The 21,956-nt window shown below is 46.4% G+C and overlaps 1 protein-coding gene across 7 annotated transcripts in view; it reads right to left on the bottom strand.

Moving 5' to 3' along the window:
- Positions 1–21,956, bottom strand: part of ERC2 (ELKS/RAB6-interacting/CAST family member 2) — a 1,225,588-nt gene that overhangs the window by 678,039 nt on the left and 525,593 nt on the right. For all 7 annotated transcript variants that reach the window (XM_075321314.1, XM_075321312.1, XM_075321310.1 and 4 more), the window contains one exon: positions 16,017–16,146. In XM_075321314.1, the coding sequence (XP_075177429.1) occupies positions 16,017–16,146 (130 nt within the window). The remainder of the gene's footprint in view (positions 1–16,016; positions 16,147–21,956) is intronic.

Here is a 21,956-nt window from a genome sequence, read left to right on the forward strand (position 1 = left end):
GGCGACCCGCCTCCTTCCTAAGAGGGCGGGTCGTGCGGCATCACAGCGACGTCACACGGCAGGCAGCCAATAGAAGCGGAGGGGCGGAGATGAGCGGGACGTAAACATCCCCCCCACCTCCTTCCTTCCTCATTGCAGGCGGGACACAGGTAAGGAGATGTTCCTCGCCCCTGCGGCTTCATACACAGTGATGTGTGCTGCCGCAGGAACGAGGAACAACATCGTACCTGTCGCTGCAGCTAAATTATTGAAATGACCGACGCTACACAGATCACCGATTTTCGACACTTTTGCGATCGTTTATCGGTGCTTCTAGGCTTTACACGTTGCAACGTTGTTACCGGTGCCGGATGTGCGTCACTTTCGATTTGACCCCGACGAGATCGCAGTAGCGATGTCGCAACGTGCAAAGTACCCCTTATACCCCCTTGGCATTATATCAAGCATCTTCATAAGATAGTCACCTGGAATGGCTTTACAACTGTCTCAAAGGAGCTCTTAGAGTTGCTGAGAACTTCTTAGCTGCTTTGAGTTCACTCTGTTGTCCAACTCATCCCGACTGGGTTGAGGTTGGATGATTGTGGACAAAGAATAAAGAAAATTACAGCATGGGTGGTCAAGCGCCAGGAACTGAGTTCATTGGTTAGATTGTGAGGTTTGAGATGTCCTTTATTGATATTTAGGTGACTCATTTAGAAAGAGAAACACTTTCATCTTCGTTTTCGAAGCACGCTACCTAAATATAAAAAAAAAGACATCTGAAATAATGCGATCTCTACATCTCTATCCAACTAGGCGCTAAACTCAGCTCCGAGTGCCCAACCCTTCAGGCTGTAATTTTTCCTATTCTCCATACACACATTTACAAAGGAACCAGATCGGACCTCAGGTCACAGCAAGAAGGAGCAAGAGAGAGCTAATCTCTCACTGAATGCAGAGTTACACCTAAAAAAAAAGTAGCCAATGTCCGCAGGTGAACATATGAGACTCATGAAGAACTAGCTGTGGAGTCTACAGAATCTGGCCCTCTGCCTTCTAACCTTACTGATGTTTGTGATCAGTGCAGGGTGACTCAAGGGTCAACCCACAGACTTGTGGTTCATAGACAGGCTAGCAAGAGTTAAAAGAGGCTTTACACGCAGCAATATCGCTAGCGCGTGGCGCACAAGATCGTTAGGAGCCATCACTCGGACTTACCTGCCTAGCGACGTCGCTGTGGCCGGCGAACCGCCTCCTTTCTAAGGGGGGCGTTTTGTGAGGCGTCACTAAGCGGCCACCCAATAGAAGCGGAGGGGCGGAGATGAGCGGCCGTAACATACCGCCCACCTCCTTCATTCCTTATTGCCGGCGGTCGCAGGTAAATTGTAGTTCGTCATTCCCGGGGTGTCACACGTAGCGATGTGTGGTGCCTCGGGAACAACGAACAACCTGCGTCCTCAATAATCAAAGATTTTTTGAAAATGAACGACGTGTCAACGATGAACGATTTGGTGGGTATTTTCCATCGTTAACGGCCGCTTGTTGGTGTCACATGCAACGACGTCGCTAATGATGCCGGATGTGCGTCACGAATTCTGTGACCCCGGCGATATATCATTAGATACGTCGTTGCGTGTAACGGGGCCTTCAATCTCTGCTGTGCTGATTGTTAATCTCCTTTGGCCACATGCTATGACAGAGCCAGTCATATTCACTTCCCCACCTATATATGCTGGCTGGACACTTCCATTAGTGCCCGGTATAGTTTATCTATACTGGTCTGGAGAGATGGTTTGATCCATACTTACTTGTGGTTGTTGTGCATTATTGCTGTGAGCTGTTGTGTAAACCTTTGTTATCCTTTTGTTGCTGCCTTACTTCTCTTGCTTTTCACATTAGTTTCTTCCTGCTTGTTAATCTTCTTTGGTCACATGCTCTGGCAGAGCCAGTCATATTCACTACCCTCCTATTTATGCTGGCTGGACACTTCTATTAATGCCAGCTACTACTGGTCTGGAGAGGTGGTTTTATCCAGACTTACTGGTGTTTGTAGTGGGTTATCGCTGTGAGCATTTTTTGTGTAACCCTTTTTGTTGCTGCCTTCCTTCTCTTGCTTTTCTCCTTAGTTTCTTACTGTTTGTTCCTGTGAGTTTGTATTGTGTCTGAGTTTTGTTTTTTCCCCGTGAGTCTAAACCTGTGCTGCAGTCACACTCTTGCCCCTCAATTCCCTGGGAGGGGACCAGATCAGCTCTGGTCAGGAGTATAGCCAGGCACCAGACTCCGGCATCTGCACCATTAGGGGTAACCATGAGGACAGGGAAAGCCTAGGGTCCTGTAGCGTGAGGGACAGTATAGGAGCCCTCTTGCAGTCATATTGTGACACTTTTATCATATATAAGTTGGAATGTTGAATGGGACGTCATCACATCAGGAATCCAGGAGAAGACTACCAAAGTGGAGGCACTGAATTAGCGGGGGATTGGAGTGGTAGGTAACACTTACTATCCCTTCTTTTTGGTAAAAAATTAATAATTAAGCTTGACTACCTTTTTATATAAAGTATTATGACAAAATTAATTACTTTTTCGTACTTTGTCACTCATTAACAGATAACCGTCACTTGAAGTGATGAGGAGTGTTAGATCATGCAGTGGCTATGCGGACCCGGGCCATTTATGTGCCATCATCTGTATATGCACATACTGTACATGGCGAGTGTTTGCCGGTCGTACAGTAAAGTATTCACACCCGTCAGACTTCACTAAGCTATTTCTGGCACTCGGCAAACAAATGTAAACTCGCTGAACAAACATGTCCTACATTTTTCCATTATAGAAATAAGGTCTGCGCATAATGTATGAAGGATCTTGTAGCGTGTAAAACACAAAGAGGTCGCAACTCAGAATCACAATTATTATTAATGGAAGTGTTCGGGAAAGAAAACATTCACAAATAAATCAAATATTGGCCAAAACGCCATTATTCAAAATGTAAAAAAAAGTCAAATAGCGTCTTAGAGCGAGTCCATTAACTGATCAAACAGTCGTGTGGATGAGAGCTCAGCAAATGATTTTCCGACACTAATGGAGATGGGTGACAAGTGCTGAGCGCCGGTATAGATATGGAACATGACAAATCGCTGCAAACTGTATAGGAGAAAAACGTATGTACAGGGCGGGTATGGGCTGTGCGTATGTACAGGGCGGGTATGGGCTGTGCGTATGTACAGGGTGGGTATGGGCTGTGCGTATGTACACGGCGGGTATGGGCTGTGCGTATGTACAGGGCGGGTATGGGCTGTGTATATGTACAGGGTGGGTATGGGCTGTGTATATGTACAGGGTGGGTATGGGCTGTACAGGGTGGGCATGGGCTGTGCGTATGTACAGGGTGGGTATGGGCTGTGCATATATACAGGGTGGGTATGGGCTGTGCATATATACAGGGTGGGTATGGGCTGTGCATATATACAGGGTGGGTATGGGCTGTGCATATATACAGGGTGGGTATGGGCTGTGCGTATGTACAGGGCGGGTATGGGCTGTGCGTATGTACAGGGTGGGTATGGGCTGTACAGGGTGGATATGGGCTGTGCGTATGTACAGGGTGAGTATGGGCTGTACAGGGTGGATATGGGCTGTGCGTATGTACAGGGTGGGTATGGGCTGTGCATATATACAGGGTGGGTATGGGCTGTGCGTATGTACAGGGAGGGTATGGGCTGTGCGTATGTACAGGGTGGTTTTGGGCTGTGCGTATGTACAGGGTGAGCATGGGCTGTACAGGGTGTGTATTGGCTGTGCTTATGTACAGGGTGGGTATGGGCTGTGCGTATGTACAGGGTGGGTATGGGCTGTACAGGGTGGATATGGGCTGTGCGTATGTACAGGGTGGGCATGGGCTGTGCGTATGAACAGGGTGGGTATGGGCTGTGCGTATGTACAGGGTGGGTATGGGCTGTGCGTATGTACAGGGTGGGTATGGGCTGTGCGTATGTATAGGGTGGATATGGGCTGTGCGTATGTACAGGGTGGGCATGGGCTGTGCGTATGTACAGGGTGAGTATGGGCTGTACCGGGTGGATATGGGCTGTGCGTATGTACAGGGTGGGTATGGGCTGTGCATATATACAGGATGGGTATGGGCTGTGCGTATGTACAGGGAGGGTATGGGCTGTGCGTATGTACAGGGTGGGTATGGGCTGTGCGTATGTACAGGGTGGATATGGGCTGTGCATATGTACAGGGCGGGTATGGGCTGTGCATATGTATAGGGTGAGTATGGGCTGTGCATATATACAGGATGGGTATGGGCTGTGCGTATGTACAGGGCGGGTATGGGCTGTGCGTATGTACAGGGTGGGTATGGGCTGTACAGGGTGGATATGGGCTGTGCGTATGTACAGGGTGGGTATGGGCTGTGCATATATACAGGGTGGGTATGGGCTGTGCGTATGTACAGAGTGGGTATGGGCTGTACAGGGTGGATATGGGCTGTGCGTATGTACAGGGTGGGTATGGGCTGTGCATATATACAGGGTGGGTATGGGCTGTGCGTATGTACAGGGAGGGTATTGGCTGTGCTTATGTACAGGGTGGGTATGGGCTGTGCGTATGTACAGGGTGGGTATGGGCTGTACAGGGTGGATATGGGCTGTGCGTATGTACAGGGTGGGCATGGGCTGTGCGTATGTACAGGGTGGGTATGGGCTGTGCGTATGAACAGGGTGGGTATGGGCTGTGCGTATGTACAGGGTGGGTATGGGCTGTGCGTATGTACAGGGTGGGTATGGGCTGTGCGTATGTATAGGGTGGATATGGGCTGTGCGTATGTACAGGGTGGGCATGGGCTGTGCGTATGTACAGGGTGAGTATGGGCTGTACCGGGTGGATATGGGCTGTGCGTATGTACAGGGTGGGTATGGGCTGTGCATATATACAGGATGGGTATGGGCTGTGCGTATGTACAGGGAGGGTATGGGCTGTGCGTATGTACAGGGTGGGTATGGGCTGTGCGTATGTACAGGGTGAGTATGGGCTGTACAGGGTGGATATGGGCTGTGCGTATGTACAGGGTGGGTATGGGCTGTGCATATATACAGGATGGGTATGGGCTGTGCGTATGTACAGGGAGGGTATGGGCTGTGCGTATGTACAGGGTGGGTATGGGCTGTGCGTATGTACAGGGTGAGTATGGGCTGTACAGGGTGGATATGGGCTGTGCATATGTACAGGGTGGATATGGGCTGTGCGTATGTACAGGGTGGGTATGGGCTGTGCATATATACAGGGTGGGTATGGGCTGTGCGTATGTACAGGGTGGATATGGGCTGTGCATATGTACAGGGAGGGTATGGGCTGTGCATATGTACAGGGCGGGTATGGGCTGTGCGTATGTATAGGGTGAGTATGGGCTGTGCATATGTACAGGGTGGGTATGGGCTGTGCGTATGTATAGGCTGGGTATGGGCTGTGCGTATGTATAGGCTGGGTATGGGCTGTGCGTATGTACAGGGTGGGTATGGGCTGTGCGTATGTATAGGGTGAGTATGGGCTGTGCATATGTACAGGGTGGGTATGGGCTGTGCGTATGTACAGGGTGGGTATGGGCTGTGCGTATGTACAGGGTGGGTATGGGCTGTGCGTATGTACAGGGTGGGTATGGGCTGTGCGTATATATAGGGTGAGTATGGGCTGTGCATATGTACAGGGTGGGTATGGGCTGTGCGTATGTACAGGGTGGGTATGGGCTGTGCGTATGTACAGGGTGGGTATGGGCTGTGCGTATATATAGGGTGAGTATGGGCTGTGCATATGTACAGGGTGGGTATGGGCTGTGCGTATGTACAGGGTGGGTATGGGCTGTGTATATGTACAGGGTGGGTATGGGCTGTACAGGGTGGGTATGGGCTATGTGTGTGTACAGGGTGGGTATGAGCTGTGTATATGTACAGGGTGGGTATGGGCTGTACAGGGTGGGAATGGGCTTGTCCTGTGCCTTTAATAAATGTCCCTCTTATAGTTCACCCATTAGTGTCCAAATATCACGTTTCATGAAGTTTTCAAATATACAGACAATACAATGCCTGATCAGCACGGGCTCACAGTGTCCAATTAATATCACCATACGGTGCCCAAATAACACTGCAAGACACAAAACAATGCCTTATTGCCACAACCACACACGGCTTAAAGGGAATCTGTCACCAGGTTTTTGCTATGTAATCTGAGAGCAGCATTATATAGGGGCTGATATCCTGATTCCAGTGATGTATCACTTAGTTTACAGCAGTTGTGATACAATCACAGTTTTCCCTACTGCAGAGCTAGCAGAGTTTGGAATGTTGAGCCCTGTATAACACCACCCACACCACTGATTGGCAGCTTTCTGTGTATAACACCACCCACACCACTGATTGGGAGCTTCCTGTGTATAACCTCGCCGAGATCCCTGATTGTAAGGTTTCTGTGTATATCCTCGCCTACATCCCCAATTAGCAGCTTTCTATGTATAACCCCGCCCACACCCCTGATTGGCAGCTTTCTGTGTATAACACCACCCACACCACTGATTGGGAGCTTCCTGTGTATAACCTCGCCGAGATCCCTGATTATAAGATTTCTGTGTATATCCTCGCCTACATCCCTGATTGGTAGCTTTCTGTGTATAACCCTGCCCACACCCCTGATTGGCAGCTTTCTATGTACACTGTATATTGACAAAAAGCTGCTAGTAAGTGCTGCGGTTGTGGTTTTACCACGAGGCACAAGACACCTATTGTCATAAGGGTGCTGCATCCTGATGTCACCTCTGAGGGACCTGGGGATAGGAGGTCTCAGCGTTTAGTCGACCGCAGGCCTTCTGTAGAGCTCACTTGACTGTTGTTTTGCTGATGTAGTCTCTCTTCTATGCTGAAGGGGTTGAGGACGCGTTCCTTGCTGGTTGAGAAATCTCCTAGCCATCATTTCAGCTGCAGCTTGTGATTATCTCTCCCTTCTGCTATATCTACCCACCCCTAGCTTCACTCCATGCTGGATATAGAATTTCTATTCTGACTTTACAGAGATGTTCATTCCTTTAGCAGCAGCACAACTTCGAACTGGAAAAGATCTTAGAACCCTGTCATAACTGTTGCCTTGATTGGATTGCTTGTTTGTTTCTTACTCTCCTGCCCCTTTTTCCTTGGGGGAGGGGCAACATTTAGGTGAGTAGTTGAGACCCAGGCATCTCCACCTTCAGGGATAATCCTGAAGACAGGGATTAGTGCAGGTACCCCTAGCTTGAAGGACAGCTCAGGTGCACACTGTCCCTACTACCCAACAGGCACTGCCATGACACCTAGTCATGTAGTGATAATGTCCTGCTGATAAAACACTCATTATTGAAACCGTAAAACACAATGCTAGAATTAAAGTGAACCTGCCAGCTGATACATATTGCCCAATAGGTATGGCCCTATGAACTAAAAGTCATTGTGGGGTGGTAAACAATTATATTAAACCCATTAGAAAATATTTTTTTTAGTTTTTAGGGTTTTTTTAATATGTATTTTATTAAACCTAAATACACTGCATAACAGAAAAAAAGCATTAAAAGATTAAAAAAAAGAACAAAAAACATCAGAATCATCTAACAAACGTCTGCACATCGGTTGTTGTCAGTTTGACATTTATCTGAAAAATGTCAGGAAGCCCCAAAGACGACGTATAGAAATGAAGATAAAAGTCTATCTAGAAACGCAACGACGTCTCGTATCTCCACAGCCGTAATACAATCACATCCAAATATGATGATATTTGGCGACTGCTACCTGTCTGTCACTGAGTTCCTCTAGTAACAATTACAGGATGACCAGTAATGAGCGGCGCTCGATTTCGGAGGAGAATAACATCATGTCAATGAAACGACCTCTCGGCTGGGAATCTTAGGTAGCGAGATAACAACCCGGCAATGTATCACAGCAGAGGAGGGGATGGTGCATTTATCTGCAGGGGCAGACCGGCCTGTCCGGCTCGAGTGTAATTACATTTTTTCATCATTTTAAGATAATGTGGCGCCATGGACAAGCCAGGACGTCACAGGTACTGCAACAACACACCCCACACCCCGGTTAGGCACACCAGCCACACACACACAAATCCTTGTTGCCTCCCTCCAGGGGCTGATGTCCACACCAGGTGGGGCGGAGCCAGGCGGTTGGCTCCTCCCACCGAGGAGTTCACAGTCCTGGAGGCGGGAAAGAAGGTCAGACAGATAGTGACAAGGAGTAGAGAGAGAGCGTCAGGGAAGTGGTAGTGGAGGAACTGACTGGCCGTGACCGGGTACGTGGCCCGGGCACAGAAACAGCAAGGTTGGCAGACGGTGGTGACCGTCTGCAGTAGAGGCAGATTGACGCACAACCGTAAGGACCGGGGACGGGCGGTGGCCCGCCGGTATTGGACCGGGGAGCGAAGAGAAGCCAGCACCATCCGGCAGGGCTTATGGACCCCGACCAGGCTAGGAGTCGCCGTTAAACCGGTCAAATCCGTCAGCGACGGGAACCTCCAGGGTTTCCCAGCAATAAAGACCCGACTGAAGGCAACCGTCCAAACCGTGAGGGAGATAAAGCTACCGCCAGAGCTAGAGCTCCCAGGGCCAGAGCCTGCGGGCAACAAATGGGGCTCCCTTAGCCAACACACCGCTGGGGAGTCGGTTACCGGTGTGAAGCCATCGGGGCCAAGAACATAACACCGGTGCAGGGAGAGACCGTTACCGCCAACCGACCGGGAGTGACCGCCGCATCCGTCTGTGGGACTCGTCCATCCAGCCATTTGTTTTACAAGAGACTCCGTGTGCGTTACTGGCTGAGTAAGTACCACTGTGCCATCTGGCACTGCACTGCCCCGCGACCCTGCACCTGCCAGGCCCCGCAATCCACCAAACAGACAATAACTCCAGGCCCCGGGACTGCCAAAAACCCCCTACCCACGGAGGGGAGAGAAACATCTCAGCTGCTCCCTGCCATCGCTCCCGGGATCCCTGTACAGAGCAGCAGTGGTGTCTCAACCTCACCACAAACCGTGGGTGGCGTCACAAACCGACATCCCAAACACCAACCAACCACCCCTTTCACTCACGGGCGAGGAGCGCCGCTCGAGTCCCCGGATCCGGCCCAACGCTCGAGCCACCGAGCAGCAGCAGCAGCGCCGGACCCGAGCGTGGTGAGCGCAGCGTCCCCTCCCAGCCCGCGACAACTACATGGATTATGATAAAAAAAAATATGTATATAAAAGAAATGTAGCTGCAGTTTCATGGATGACATGAAGGCTGATGACTAACATTTCCTTTTGACCCCATGGCCAGCTCTGTTGACCTAGAACATGGCTTGATTACAGCTATATAGACATGATATCTAGAACAAGCTGCAGAAAATCACAATTATTCCTCATAATCAAACTGATGTCCAATGTTACAGGAAAATTCCTAGATCAATCTTTACTGATATAGTAACAGAACATACTATACACATACGCACCTGTCCCAGATCCGGGCTTTGCTCCCCTTACCCAGTCCGGTATAATCTGTTGTGCTTCATGTTGGGCTTTGTAGTTGATCTGGTGTGATCCCATGAGATCATCTGCCTGGGCCTATATAAGGCCCACAAAGACCCACAAATGTTTCCTGGTATTGAGACTTCAGTGTTCCTGAGTCCCAACTGCCTGCAACTTCCAGGACCTCTGCTACTGGTCTGTGGTCTTTAGGACATCTCTTGTCTACCTGCAACTTCCAGGACCTCTGCTACCGATCTGTGGTCTTCAGGATGTTTCCTGTCTGCCTGTGACTTCCAGGACCTCTGCTACTGGTCTGTGGTCTTCAAGACATCTCCTGTCTGCCTGCATCTTCCAGTGCCTCTACAACCTGTCTGTGGTTTTCAGGATGTCTCCTGTCTGCCTGCGGCTTTCAGTAACTCTGCTATCGGTCTGTGGTCTTCAGGACATCTCCTGTCTGCTTGCGACTTACAAGACCTCTGCTACTTGGCTGTGGTCTTCAGGATGTCTACTGTCTGCCTGCGGATTCCAGTACCTCTGCTACTGGTCTGTGGTCTTCAGGACGTCTCCTGTCTGCCTGCGGCTTCCAGTACCTCTGCTACTGGTCTGTGGTCTTCAGGATGTCTCCTGTCTGCCTGCGGCTTCAGTACCTCTGCTACCGGTCTGTGGTCTTCAGGATGTCTCCTGTCTGCCTGCGACTTCAGTACCTCTGCTACCGGTCTGTGGTCTTCAGGATGTCTCCTGTCTGCCTGCGGCTTCAGTACCTCTGCTACCGGTCTGTGTTCTTCAGGACATCTCCTGTCTGCTTGCGACTTACAAGACTTCTGCTACTGGTCTGTGGTCTTCAGGATGTCTCCTGTCTGCTTGCGGCTTCCAGTACCTCTGCTACTGGACTGTGGTCTTCAGGACATCTCATGTCTGCTTGCGTCTTTCAGTACCTCTGCTACAGGTCTGTGGTCTAAAGGACATCTCCTGTCTGATGCGGCTTCAGACTTTTAGGTTACTCTAGAGTTTTGTTTCCGGTCTGATAGGACCTCTTCTATGTGTCCACCTACAGCTTCCAGAATGTCTCCTGTCCTCCTGCTGCTTCCATGCAATTACATTTTTCTAGTTACTCCGGAGATTTGTCTGCTGCCTGTCTGCAGTCTCCCGGAAATCTCCGGTCTTGTATTGGTAACTATATTGCCATTTTCATACTGGCTACCGTTTTTTTTTAGACTTGTACTTCCTATCCTTTAGAAATATTTATTATTTAATAAAGATCATGATATAAAAAAAGAAAAATTTGGCAAAAACTAAAAAAAAAAAAAAAAATATATACACAATAACCTGACTTAAAAGCAATATGTGATAAGAAAGTTACACTGAACATCACGCTGCATGATTTTGTGTTAAAAAAGATTAGATGATATAATAATAATAACAATATTAATAATAATTATATGAGAGGGTGCTGATAAGTCTTTGGCTATGTGATCATTTTTTGTTTCTATGGTAACGAATGTTACTGTACATGAAAGCCTTATGTGTCTAATATATGTTTTCAAAATTGTGTTTGTTGCTTACGGCAACAGCGTTCTACGCACGCAGGAAAACAAAATGGCGGAATCTAATGCGATATTCACAGCAACTGAGAGCAGAGGATGATAAAATTCTTGTTTCTGCAAGGAAAGTTGGCGGCGGATATTCATGGTGATATATCGAAGACATTGGGGGGATCAATGCGCTTCATATTCCACAGGTAAGAGCTGGGTCGCCAAATTTAAAAAGGGCCACTTCAGCCCCAATGATGAGGAACGTCCTGGACAACAGAGAATGGTTGTTGTTCCGGAGATCGTCAATGCTGTGCACAGCCTCATACTGGAGGATCCACGAATTTCAGCTAAAGCAATAGCAGACATCTGTCACGTCCCCACCGGTGTCCGCTCCTGCGACTTCTGCTCCGATCGCCAGACGACGTCATGTTCCCACCATGGATAGTGCTGATGATGGGAGAGGAGTTGGTGCACGTGGCTCTGCGGAGCACAGGCTCCGCTCATCCACTAGGCTGGGTTTCCCTGGAACCTGCAGTACCACTGGCTGACTGTAGGTGGCATGTGTCTTCCAGCTGAAGTTGCCAACATTCACATGCAGCCTATGGGAAGACCCCACACCCTTCTTATTCCCCCTCCTGTCACATGACCACTGCCAGAGATAGTTCTGTTCTCCTGGCTCATGTGCTGTTTGTATTTTGATTCCTGTGCGCTGACCTTGCCTGTGTTTGACTACCCTCCTGCCTGTCGTTTTTGTACCTTGCTGCCAGTTCCGGATTTGACCTCTGCTTTGTCTCCTCACTACGCCCTTGCCTGCCGATTCTGTTTCTGTTTAGCATCTCCTGGTTTTTGACCCTGCCTGACTACCATGGACTACAGTTTACCACAGGTAGTGATCTCTGGGGCTCTGTGTAATTCCAAATCCCTGTATAGGGGTTAAAGAGTTGCAGAGTTCTTGGGGTCCTGCTTTGTGAGCGGCTTTTCTCTAGAGTCCCCTTACAGCCAGTCTGAGTCTGTGGCTCCAATCAGGCTTTATAACATCATGGGGATTTCCCGTGAACGTGTTTGTGTCATTATCCATGAACATTTGGACATGAGGAAACGATCTAAAAAGTGGGTACCCAAATGTCTGACCACAGATCAGAGAAGCATGCGAATCCATTTGTCAGCGTTTACGGACTGATAAGAACTTCCTGGAGCAACTGGTCACTATGGATGAGACCTGGATTTATTTGTATGACCCTGAAAACAAGGAGCAGTCAAAAGAGTGGAGGCACAGTGGCTCTCCTCGTACAAAGAAATTCAGGGTGCAAAAGTCAGCCATCAAGGTGATGGTATCTGTGTTCTGGGATAAGGAGGGTGTGCTGCTAGTGGACTACCTTGAAAAGGGTTCCACCATCAATGCAAGGTATTACATTGGACTAATTGAAGGCAGCTCTGAAGGCCAAAAGGTGCGGCAAGCTGTCCAAAGGAATCTTGTTCCTGCAAGGCAACGCCTCCGCTCACACTGCACAAGAGACCACGGCAAAACTGGCAGAGCCGGGCTTCCAGCTGGTGACCACCCACCTTATTCACCAGATCTACCTCCCTCCGACTATCATCTGTTTCCAAACCTGAAGAAACACCTCAAGGTACCAAATTTGACACCATTTCTGATGCCATGGCTGCTACGGATGCCTGGTTTGTGGCACAACCAAAATCCTTCTTTTTGCTAGGCTTACAGAACTTGGAATACTGATGTAAGACGTGTGTTGTCATCAGTGGAGAGTATGTGGAAGAAATGGAAAGTCTCATCATCCTATCTCGTTTCTGGGTAAAGCCAAAAACTTATCAGCAGCCCCTCGTAATACTAATCATAATAATATATTTATTCACTTATAAAGCGCCATTAATTCTATAGCGCTTTACAGACATCATCAAAATTTGAAATCTCCATTAAAAATGCGATTCAAATAAAACATAGTGGAATCCAATCTGAATAAAAGTGATGACAGGTATGAAAATCCAAACATAAACTTTCCTGGACGCGATAACCGCATCCCCATCATCACGCTGTATTTATGTGCACGGTAAGCGTCATGCCCGGATAATGCTGTGACATATTCCTGTTAATACAGCCGCATGCGGCACCGGCCGACGCAGCTCCGAGACTCCAACCAACCGACAGTAAAGTTCTATGTAGCGAGGAGCGAAGGTTAAGAACACGGGCCGGTAAGATTAACGCTCACGAGGACATTATTGTTTCCACTTCTTCTCATTCCACCGCAGATCCTGCACTTTCTTTAGGTGCAATTTTATAAATAATATATTTAAAAATGTCATTAGTAATATGGGAAAAGCTCAATACATTCCAACGTTTTTTGCATTTTGTGCACTGATGATTAGACATATTTTTAATGCTCAGTTTGATAAATATTTTAATGTTTGATAATAGGGCTGTTCCACAATTGGCCGCCCTGCTTAGATGAGAAGGCGCGGGCCGACAGACACCTTTTCCCCAATTATTGACTCATTTCTTTGGGCTAAATTTAGCAACATTATTGACTCATTTTGTATTTAAAGGGGTTTCTGATCTCAAAAAAAAAAAAAATCACCCCCAGGCTGCAGAGTTATGTTCTGCTTTATTCACCCTCCTCGGGTCCAACCTGGTCTGCAGAGCTGATGTAACATCAACAGCGCTGCAGCAAGTGAGCTCAGTGGTTCTGCTTGACAACACAGCTGCAGCTCTGTTGATGTTACGTCAGCACTGCAAATAATGACAGACATCAGAAGCAGCGGTTAAGATTCAGAATTAGACCAGGGGAGAGTGAGTAAAGCACATCTTGTTTTAAAACAAAAGACTTCAGAAGGTGGGAATGGGTAATATGAAACCAGAAACTCCTTTAATTCAATATTATTTTGTGTTTAGAGATATTTGTAATTTTACTATGGGCTTCTGTGGCACCCCTGAGGTTTTAGTCGCCACAGTGTACTGTATCTCTTTTAAGATGTAGTTTTCATTCTGGGTGAGAGGAGGTTAATCACTGGTGTTTGTTTCAGGCTAGTTTCACACTTGCGTTGTTTTGTAATAAACGGAATCCGTCACATATGCAGTACAGTTCATTTATTTACAGTTGAAGCTCGACACCATGCGGGTTGAGTGTTTCATGCAGTATCCGCATGTGTCCACATGATGTCGCGCTTCCACTGTAAATACATTATCTGTACTGTATGTGTGACGGAACCCGTTTCCGTCAAAACAACGCAAATGTGAAACGGACGTTACTTACACAACATCCAGTCAGTGATTCAGCCAGTTACACAAATCAGGAAGCCAGGCTGGGAAATTCCCAGTTACCAGGGCAACAGCCACTATGAGTCATCAAGAAGGTGGGGGCTGACTGAGGGAGTAGGAACACACATACAGTTTCAGTTTAGTAGTGATGGGTAAAATGCGATTTTTTGGTGAGCCGGCTCTTTTGGATCGGCTCACCAAAAAGAGTCGGCTCTTTTGGCTCCGAAAACGGCTCTTCATTTCCTATTACCTTTGGCTTTAAATTTGAAGCCCAATTCTGGTATGTTTTAACCCATGATTGTATACCTTTTAGTAAAAATCTACACATGTGCCAATTTATGACATAAAACAGAATAGTTTCCAGAATAACCAGATTTTATATTATTTGCTGTAAAAACTTTAACAAACACAATGTTTGATAAAAAAAAAAATGCAGAAATCAAACAAGTGCAATTCAATTAGCTCAACACTACTGGCAATTGTATGCAAAATCGGATGTGATGTGAGAGGCTGCACTGCCTTGTATAGGACTAGTTCTGTGCATGAAGTTGGTCCCTCAGATTGGCACTGCTATCATGTAACAGGGGCTGCTGGGAGGTTATTCACCAGCAACAACAGAACCATTCCAAGTTGCACTAGCTAATGGTGCATTTACACAGTCGCTGCAGCCCCCGAGCCTGCGATCCAGTGATGCTCCATCCAGCATCGCGGATCATTTGTTCTCTTCCATTCAAGTGAATGGGAGAGAACAAGGGACGCACATTTACATCCGCTGTTTCTCCCTCGCTCAGCGAGGATTTACAAACTGGCGGTAAATAACTATAATCAGGCTAAATCCAGATGTCAGTGTTCCTTTAATAAAGTGCCTGACTGCCTGACTGCTGCTTGCTTGTCACAGATTGGAGGGGGCGGGGCTGTGAGTCAGTGCTATGTGCGGCAGCAGGAGGAGCATTCTCAGTCTCCTGGATAAGATCAGAGTGACTACTGCTGGGAGGGAGGGGCCGAGAGGGGCGGGGCAAGAGGGGAGGGGCGGGGCAAGAGGGGACTGACTGTGGAAGGGAACTGGCAAAGAGCCGTTTACATTTCAATTGGCTCCCTGCCAGGAGCCGACTCATATGATTCACTATGAAGAGCCGGCTCTTAGAGCCGGCTCGTTCAGGAGCTACCCATCACTACAGTTTAGAATAGTCTGAGACTCTGAAGAACACTCGCTAAGAGAGAGTGCTTGAGAGCTTCTTTTAGCTAGAACCGGTCAGACTGGAAGAGGGCAAGAGGCAATCGGTGGATATGGTGAGACACAGGAGAACATGGTAGCTGGAGGTCGAGCCTAACCGTTCCCACAGTGCCAGCGCTTACAGGGTGCAGAAGCCTTAGGGCAAGTCATACTTTATGTTGTCTGCTAGAATCTGCAGGGGATGGGGATTTCAAGTCCCATCACCCACCACCCATTTTCCCAGAGCACAGTGGCGTGTTTAATTGGGTCAATAATCAGGAATGTGCTCTTGGGAATGCTCAATTGCAGATTATTTGGCTCATGTAAATGGGCTTTAAAGGGGGCTGTAGACTACTCGAGGAACACCTACTTAATTCCTCCCACACCGCTGCTGTTCCAGTAATGTTGGGTTGATAGAGAGAGCGATCGGCGCGATTTAAAGGCCCTGACTCCATCAGCAAAAGTTACATCTCGGCCGGATCTGAACGCACCTGTAGATGCTGCGAGTTATCCGGTATGTTGTCATCCCTCCGACGCATCATGTCATCTGGGTTCCTTTTCTTCTCCATTTGCTGATTGTGCTTCAGGTTGGCGGATTTCTTGTTCTGATCTTTCATTATCCTACAATATAATGGAAAAAAAAGTTTAAACAAAAAGGAAACAACATAAAAACAACATATGGCTCGAAATGCGTAAACACAATGTATACAATTTAGCGTGACATTTCTATTCACTGGTAAAACACGTCATAAGATTTTTTTTTTCTATCCTTTTTTTCAACATATCCCGATTATTACCCTGTCTATCCTGTTCAATAATAGGATGTATATGGTGTGAAGCTCTGCTTTATCAGGGGGTGTATAATGGACATTTTAGCTTTTCAGCTCCTCCATGGCGGTATATACGGTATGTGCCTTACGCCTCATTCATAGGTCAAGTCTTTCCATGTTGAAGAAAAATGAATGGATTATTCTGATCAGACTTTGCTTGCGGTACGAGCGTCATCCGATTTCCTCAAAAGTAAAAATAAATAAAATTCTCCACCTTCTGCATTCTGACAGCCCCTGAAAATGGGACTACATGAAATCCGAGTGTGGCCCCTCTTTAGGGACACATCAACTTGTAATGACAAATTTTCATCCGACCCTCAGAACAAAATCAGACGTCTCCAACCGTTCAGTCTGTTGGATAAATCGGATATGCCCTATAGGAAATCATGAGGACAAGTGAGATCCGCGAAAAATACAGATAGCTCTCACACTCAAAATTGGATGTGTGAATTAAGCCTTATAATGAGTAAGTGGAAAACCTAAAGGGTACCTGTCAGCTACTCACCTGTGGGGCGGTCCGATACGTTCCGGTCTGATGGGTGTCGCAGGTCTCGGGTCCGGTACCTCCTCTATCCTTGCAATCACCGTCCTCCTCCTTGTTTTGTGTGGAAGACGCGTTCTAAGTCATCCACACAGTGTTCTCCATTGTGCTCCTGCGTATGCGCACTTCTCTCTGCCATGCGAAGGGCAATGTTTAGGATTGTAGTGCGCATGCGCTGGTGTTCTTTGACCTTACCCTGTGCCTGCACATTACAGTACTTTGCTCCTTCCTCAGCAGGGCTGGGAGAAGTGCGCATGCGCAGGAGCTCAATGGCGGACTCTGTGTGGATGACGTAGGATGAGTCATCCACATGAAGCAAGAAGGACGACGGCGAACGCAAGGATTGAGGAAGCGCCGAGTCAAGATCAGCGACGCCCATCGAACCTGACCGTATCGGATCATCAAGATTGATTTGTAGTCTTTCGTTTGTGAACCTGGCCTCACCACACCCATTGCCAGTCCACATTATATGCATATATAGCCTGGGTCTCAGCTTCCCAACACGGTAAGTTTTTTAACTGCATGAGAGGACACACCCTAGCTAGGGACCCCAATGTAGAGAAATACTTTGGCGTAGTGTTGGGGCTCTGTTGCATTGATCAATTCAATAGCTAAATTTCTCTTTATTCATATGTTCATGGTAATAATGCAGATTCCATTTTTCATACTTTCACTCTTACATGTAGCTATTGGATTTTTCATGTCAGTATTCACACAGCAGTTTCTGCTTTTCATATATTCCCCTTACACAGTCACTGGCGTTTATACCTTCTCTCCATATAGTGTAGATTTTTTAGTCTTTTGCACCCAGTTCAGACTCAGAATGGTGTTCCAGACATTGCTTCTTGATTGATAGTGCCAGTATAGCACTGTATGTATAGAATCAGCCTGATAGTGCCAGTGTAACACTGTATGTATAGAATCAGCCCGATAGTGCCAGTATAGCGCTGTATGTATAGAATCAGCCTGATAGTGCCAGTATAGCACTGTATGTATAGGATCAGCCTGATAGTGCCAGTATAGCACTGTATGTATAGAATCAGCCTGATAGTGCCAGTATAGCACTGTATGTATAGAATCAGCCTGATAGTGCCAGTATAGCACTGTATGTATATACTCAGCCTGATAGTGCCAGTATAGCACTGTATGTATATACTCAGCCTGATAGTGCCAGTATAGCACTGTATGTATAGAATCAGCCTGATAGTGCCAGTATAGCACTGTATGTATATACTCAGCCTGATAGTGCCAGTATAGCACTGTATGTATAGAATCAGCATGATAGTGCCAGTATAGCACTGTATGTATAGAATCAGCCTGATAGTGCCAGTATAGCACTGTATGTATAGAATCAGCCTGATAGTGCCAGTATAGTACTGTATGTATAGAATCAGCCTGATAGTGCCAGTATAGCACTGTATGTATAGAATAAGCCTGATAGTGCCAGTATAGCGCTGTATGTATAGAATCAGCCTGATAGTGCCAGTATAGCACTGTATGTATAGAATCAGCCTGATAGTGCCAGTATAGCACTGTATGTATAGACTCAGCCTGATAGTGCCAGTATAGCACTGTATGTATATACTCAGCCTGATAGTGCCAGTATAGCACTGTATGTATATACTCAGCCTGATAGTGCCAGTATAGCACTGTATGTATAGAATCAGCCTGATAGTGCCAGTATAGCACTGTATGTATAGAATCAGCCTGATAGTGCCAGTATAACACTGTATGTATAGAATCAGCCTGATAGTGCCAGTATAGCACTGTATGTATAGAATCAGCCTGATAGTGCCAGTATAGCATTGTATGTATAGAATCAGCCTGATAGTGCCAGTATAGCACTGTATGTATAGGATCAGCCTGATAGTGCCAGTATAGCGCTGTATGTATAGAATCAGCCTGATAGTGCCAGTATAGCACTGTATGTATAGGATCAGCCTGATAGTGCCAGTATAGCACTGTATGTATAGAATCAGCCTGATAGTGCCAGTATAGCACTGTATGTATATACTCAGCCTGATAGTGCCAGTATAGCACTGTATGTATATACTCAGCCTGATAGTGCCAGTATAGCACTGTATGTATAGAATAAGCCTGATAGTGCCAGTATAGCGCTGTATGTATAGAATCAGCCTGATAGTGCCAGTATAGCACTGTATGTATAGGATCAGCCTGATAGTGCCAGTATAGCACTGTATGTATAAAATCAGCCTGACAGTGCCAGTATAGCACTGTATGTATATACTCAGCCTGATAGTGCCAGTATAGCACTGTATGTATATACTCAGCCTGATAGTGCCAGTATAGCACTGTATGTATAGAATCAGCCTGATAGTGCCAGTATAGCACTGTATGTATAGAATCAGCCTGATAGTGCCAGTATAACACTGTATGTATAGAATCAGCCTGAAAGTGCCAGTATAGCACTGTATGTATAGAATCAGCCTGATAGTGCCAGTATAGCATTGTATGTATAGAATCAGCCTGATAGTGCCAGTATAGCACTGTATGTATAGGATCAGCCTGATAGTGCCAGTATAGCACTGTATGTATATACTCAGCCTGATAGTGCCAGTATAGCACTGTATGTATATACTCAGCCTGATAGTGCCAGTATAGCACTGTATGTATAGAATCAGCCTGATAGTGCCAGTATAGCATTGTATGTATAGAATCAGCCTGATAGTGCCAGTATACCACTGTATGTATAGAATCAGCCCGATAGTGCCAGTATAGCGCTGTATGTATAGAATCAGCCTGATAGTGCCAGTATAGCACTGTATGTATAGGATCAGCCTGATAGTGCCAGTATAGCACTGTATGTATAGAATCAGCCTGATAGTGCCAGTATAGCACTGTATGTATAGAATCAGCCTGATAGTGCCAGTATAGCACTGTATGTATATACTCAGCCTGATAGTGCCAGTATAGCACTGTATGTATATACTCAGCCTGATAGTGCCAGTATAGCACTGTATGTATAGAATCAGCCTGATAGTGCCAGTATAGCATTGTATGTATAGAATCAGCCTGATAGTGCCAGTATACCACTGTATGTATAGAATCAGCCCGATAGTGCCAGTATAGCGCTGTATGTATAGAATCAGCCTGATAGTGCCAGTATAGCACTGTATGTATAGGATCAGCCTGATAGTGCCAGTATAGCACTGTATGTATAGAATCAGCCTGATAGTGCCAGTATAGCACTGTATGTATATACTCAGCCTGATAGTGCCAGTATAGCACTGTATGTATATACTCAGCCTGATAGTGCCAGTATAGCACTGTATTTATAGAATAAGCCTGATAGTGTCAGTATAGCACTGTATGTATAGAATCAGCCTGATAGTGCCAGTGTAGCACTGTATGTATAGAATCAGCCTGATAGCGCCAGTATAGCACTGTATGTATAGAATCAGCCTGATAGTGCCAGTATAGCACTGTATGTATATACTCAGCCTGATAGTGCCAGTATAGCACTGTATGTATAGACTCAGCCTGATAGTACCAGTATAGCACTGTATGTATAGACTGAGCCTGATAGCGCCAGTATAGTACTGTATGTATAGAATCAGCCTGATAGTGCCAGTATAGCACTGTATGTATAGAATCAGCCTGATAGTGCCAGTATAGCACTGTATGTATAGACTCAGCCTGATAGTGCCAGTATAGCACTGTATGTATAGGATCAGCCTGATAGTGCCAGTATAGCACTGTATGTATAGAATCAGCCTGATAGTGCCAGTATAGCACTGTATGTATATACTCAGCCTGATAGTGCCAGTATAGCACTGTATGTATATACTCAGCCTGATAGTGCCAGTATAGCACTGTATGTATAGAATCAGCCTGATAGTGCCAGTATAGCACTGTATGTATAGAATCAGCCTGATAGTGCCAGTATAGCACTGTATGTATAGACTCAGCCTGATAGTGCCAGTATAGTACTGTATGTATAGAATCAGCCTGATAGTGCCAGTATAGCACTGTATGTATAGAATCAGCCTGATAGTGCCAGTATAGCACTGTATGTATAGAATCAGCTTGATAGTGCCAGTATAGCACTGTATGTATAGAATCAGCCTGATAGTGCCAGTATAGCACTGTATGTATAGACTCAGCCTGATAGTGCCAGTATAGCACTGTATGTATAGACTCAGCCTGATAGTGCCAGTATAGCACTGTATGTATAGACTCAGCCTGATAGTGCCAGTATAGAACTGTATGTATAGAATCATTCTGATAGTGCCAGTATAGCATTTGTATGTATAGACTCAGCCTGATAGCGCCAGTATAGCACTGTATGTATAGACTCAGCCTGATAGCACCAATATACCACTGTATGTATAAAATCATTCTGATAGTGCCAGTATAACACTGTATGTATAGAATCAGCCTGATAGTGCCAGTATAGCACTGTATCTATAGAATCAGCCTTATAGTGCCAGTATAGCATTGTATGTATAGAATCAGCCTGATAGTGCCAGTGTAGCACTGTATGTATAGAATCAGCCTGATAGCGCCAGTATAGCACTGTATATATAGAATCAGCCGGATAAAGCCAGTATAGCACTGTATGTATAGAATCAGCCTGATAGTGCCAGTATAGCACTGTATGTATAGAATCAGCCTGATAGTGCCAGTATAGCACTGTATGTATAGAATCAGCCTGATAGTGCCAGTATAGCACTGTATGTATACACTCAGCCTGATAGTGCCAGTATAGTACTGTATGTATAGAATCAGCCTGATAGTGCCAGTATAGGACTGGATGTATAGAATCAGCCTGATAGTGCCAGTATAGCACTGTATGTATAGAATCAGCATGATAGTGCCAGTATAGCGCTGTATGTATAGAATCAGCCTGATAGTGCCAGTGTAGCACTGTATGTATAGAATCAGCCTGTATAGACTCAGCCTGATAGTGCCAGTATAGCACTGTATGTATAGACTCAGCCTGATAGCGCCAGTATAGCACTGTATGTATAGAATCAGCCTGATAGTGCCAGTATAGCGCTGTATGTATAGAATCAGCCTGATAGTGCCAGTGTAGCACT

This window comes from Anomaloglossus baeobatrachus, chromosome 8 (assembly GCF_048569485.1).
Source record: "Anomaloglossus baeobatrachus isolate aAnoBae1 chromosome 8, aAnoBae1.hap1, whole genome shotgun sequence".
NCBI classification, from domain to species: Eukaryota; Metazoa; Chordata; class Amphibia; order Anura; family Aromobatidae; genus Anomaloglossus; species Anomaloglossus baeobatrachus.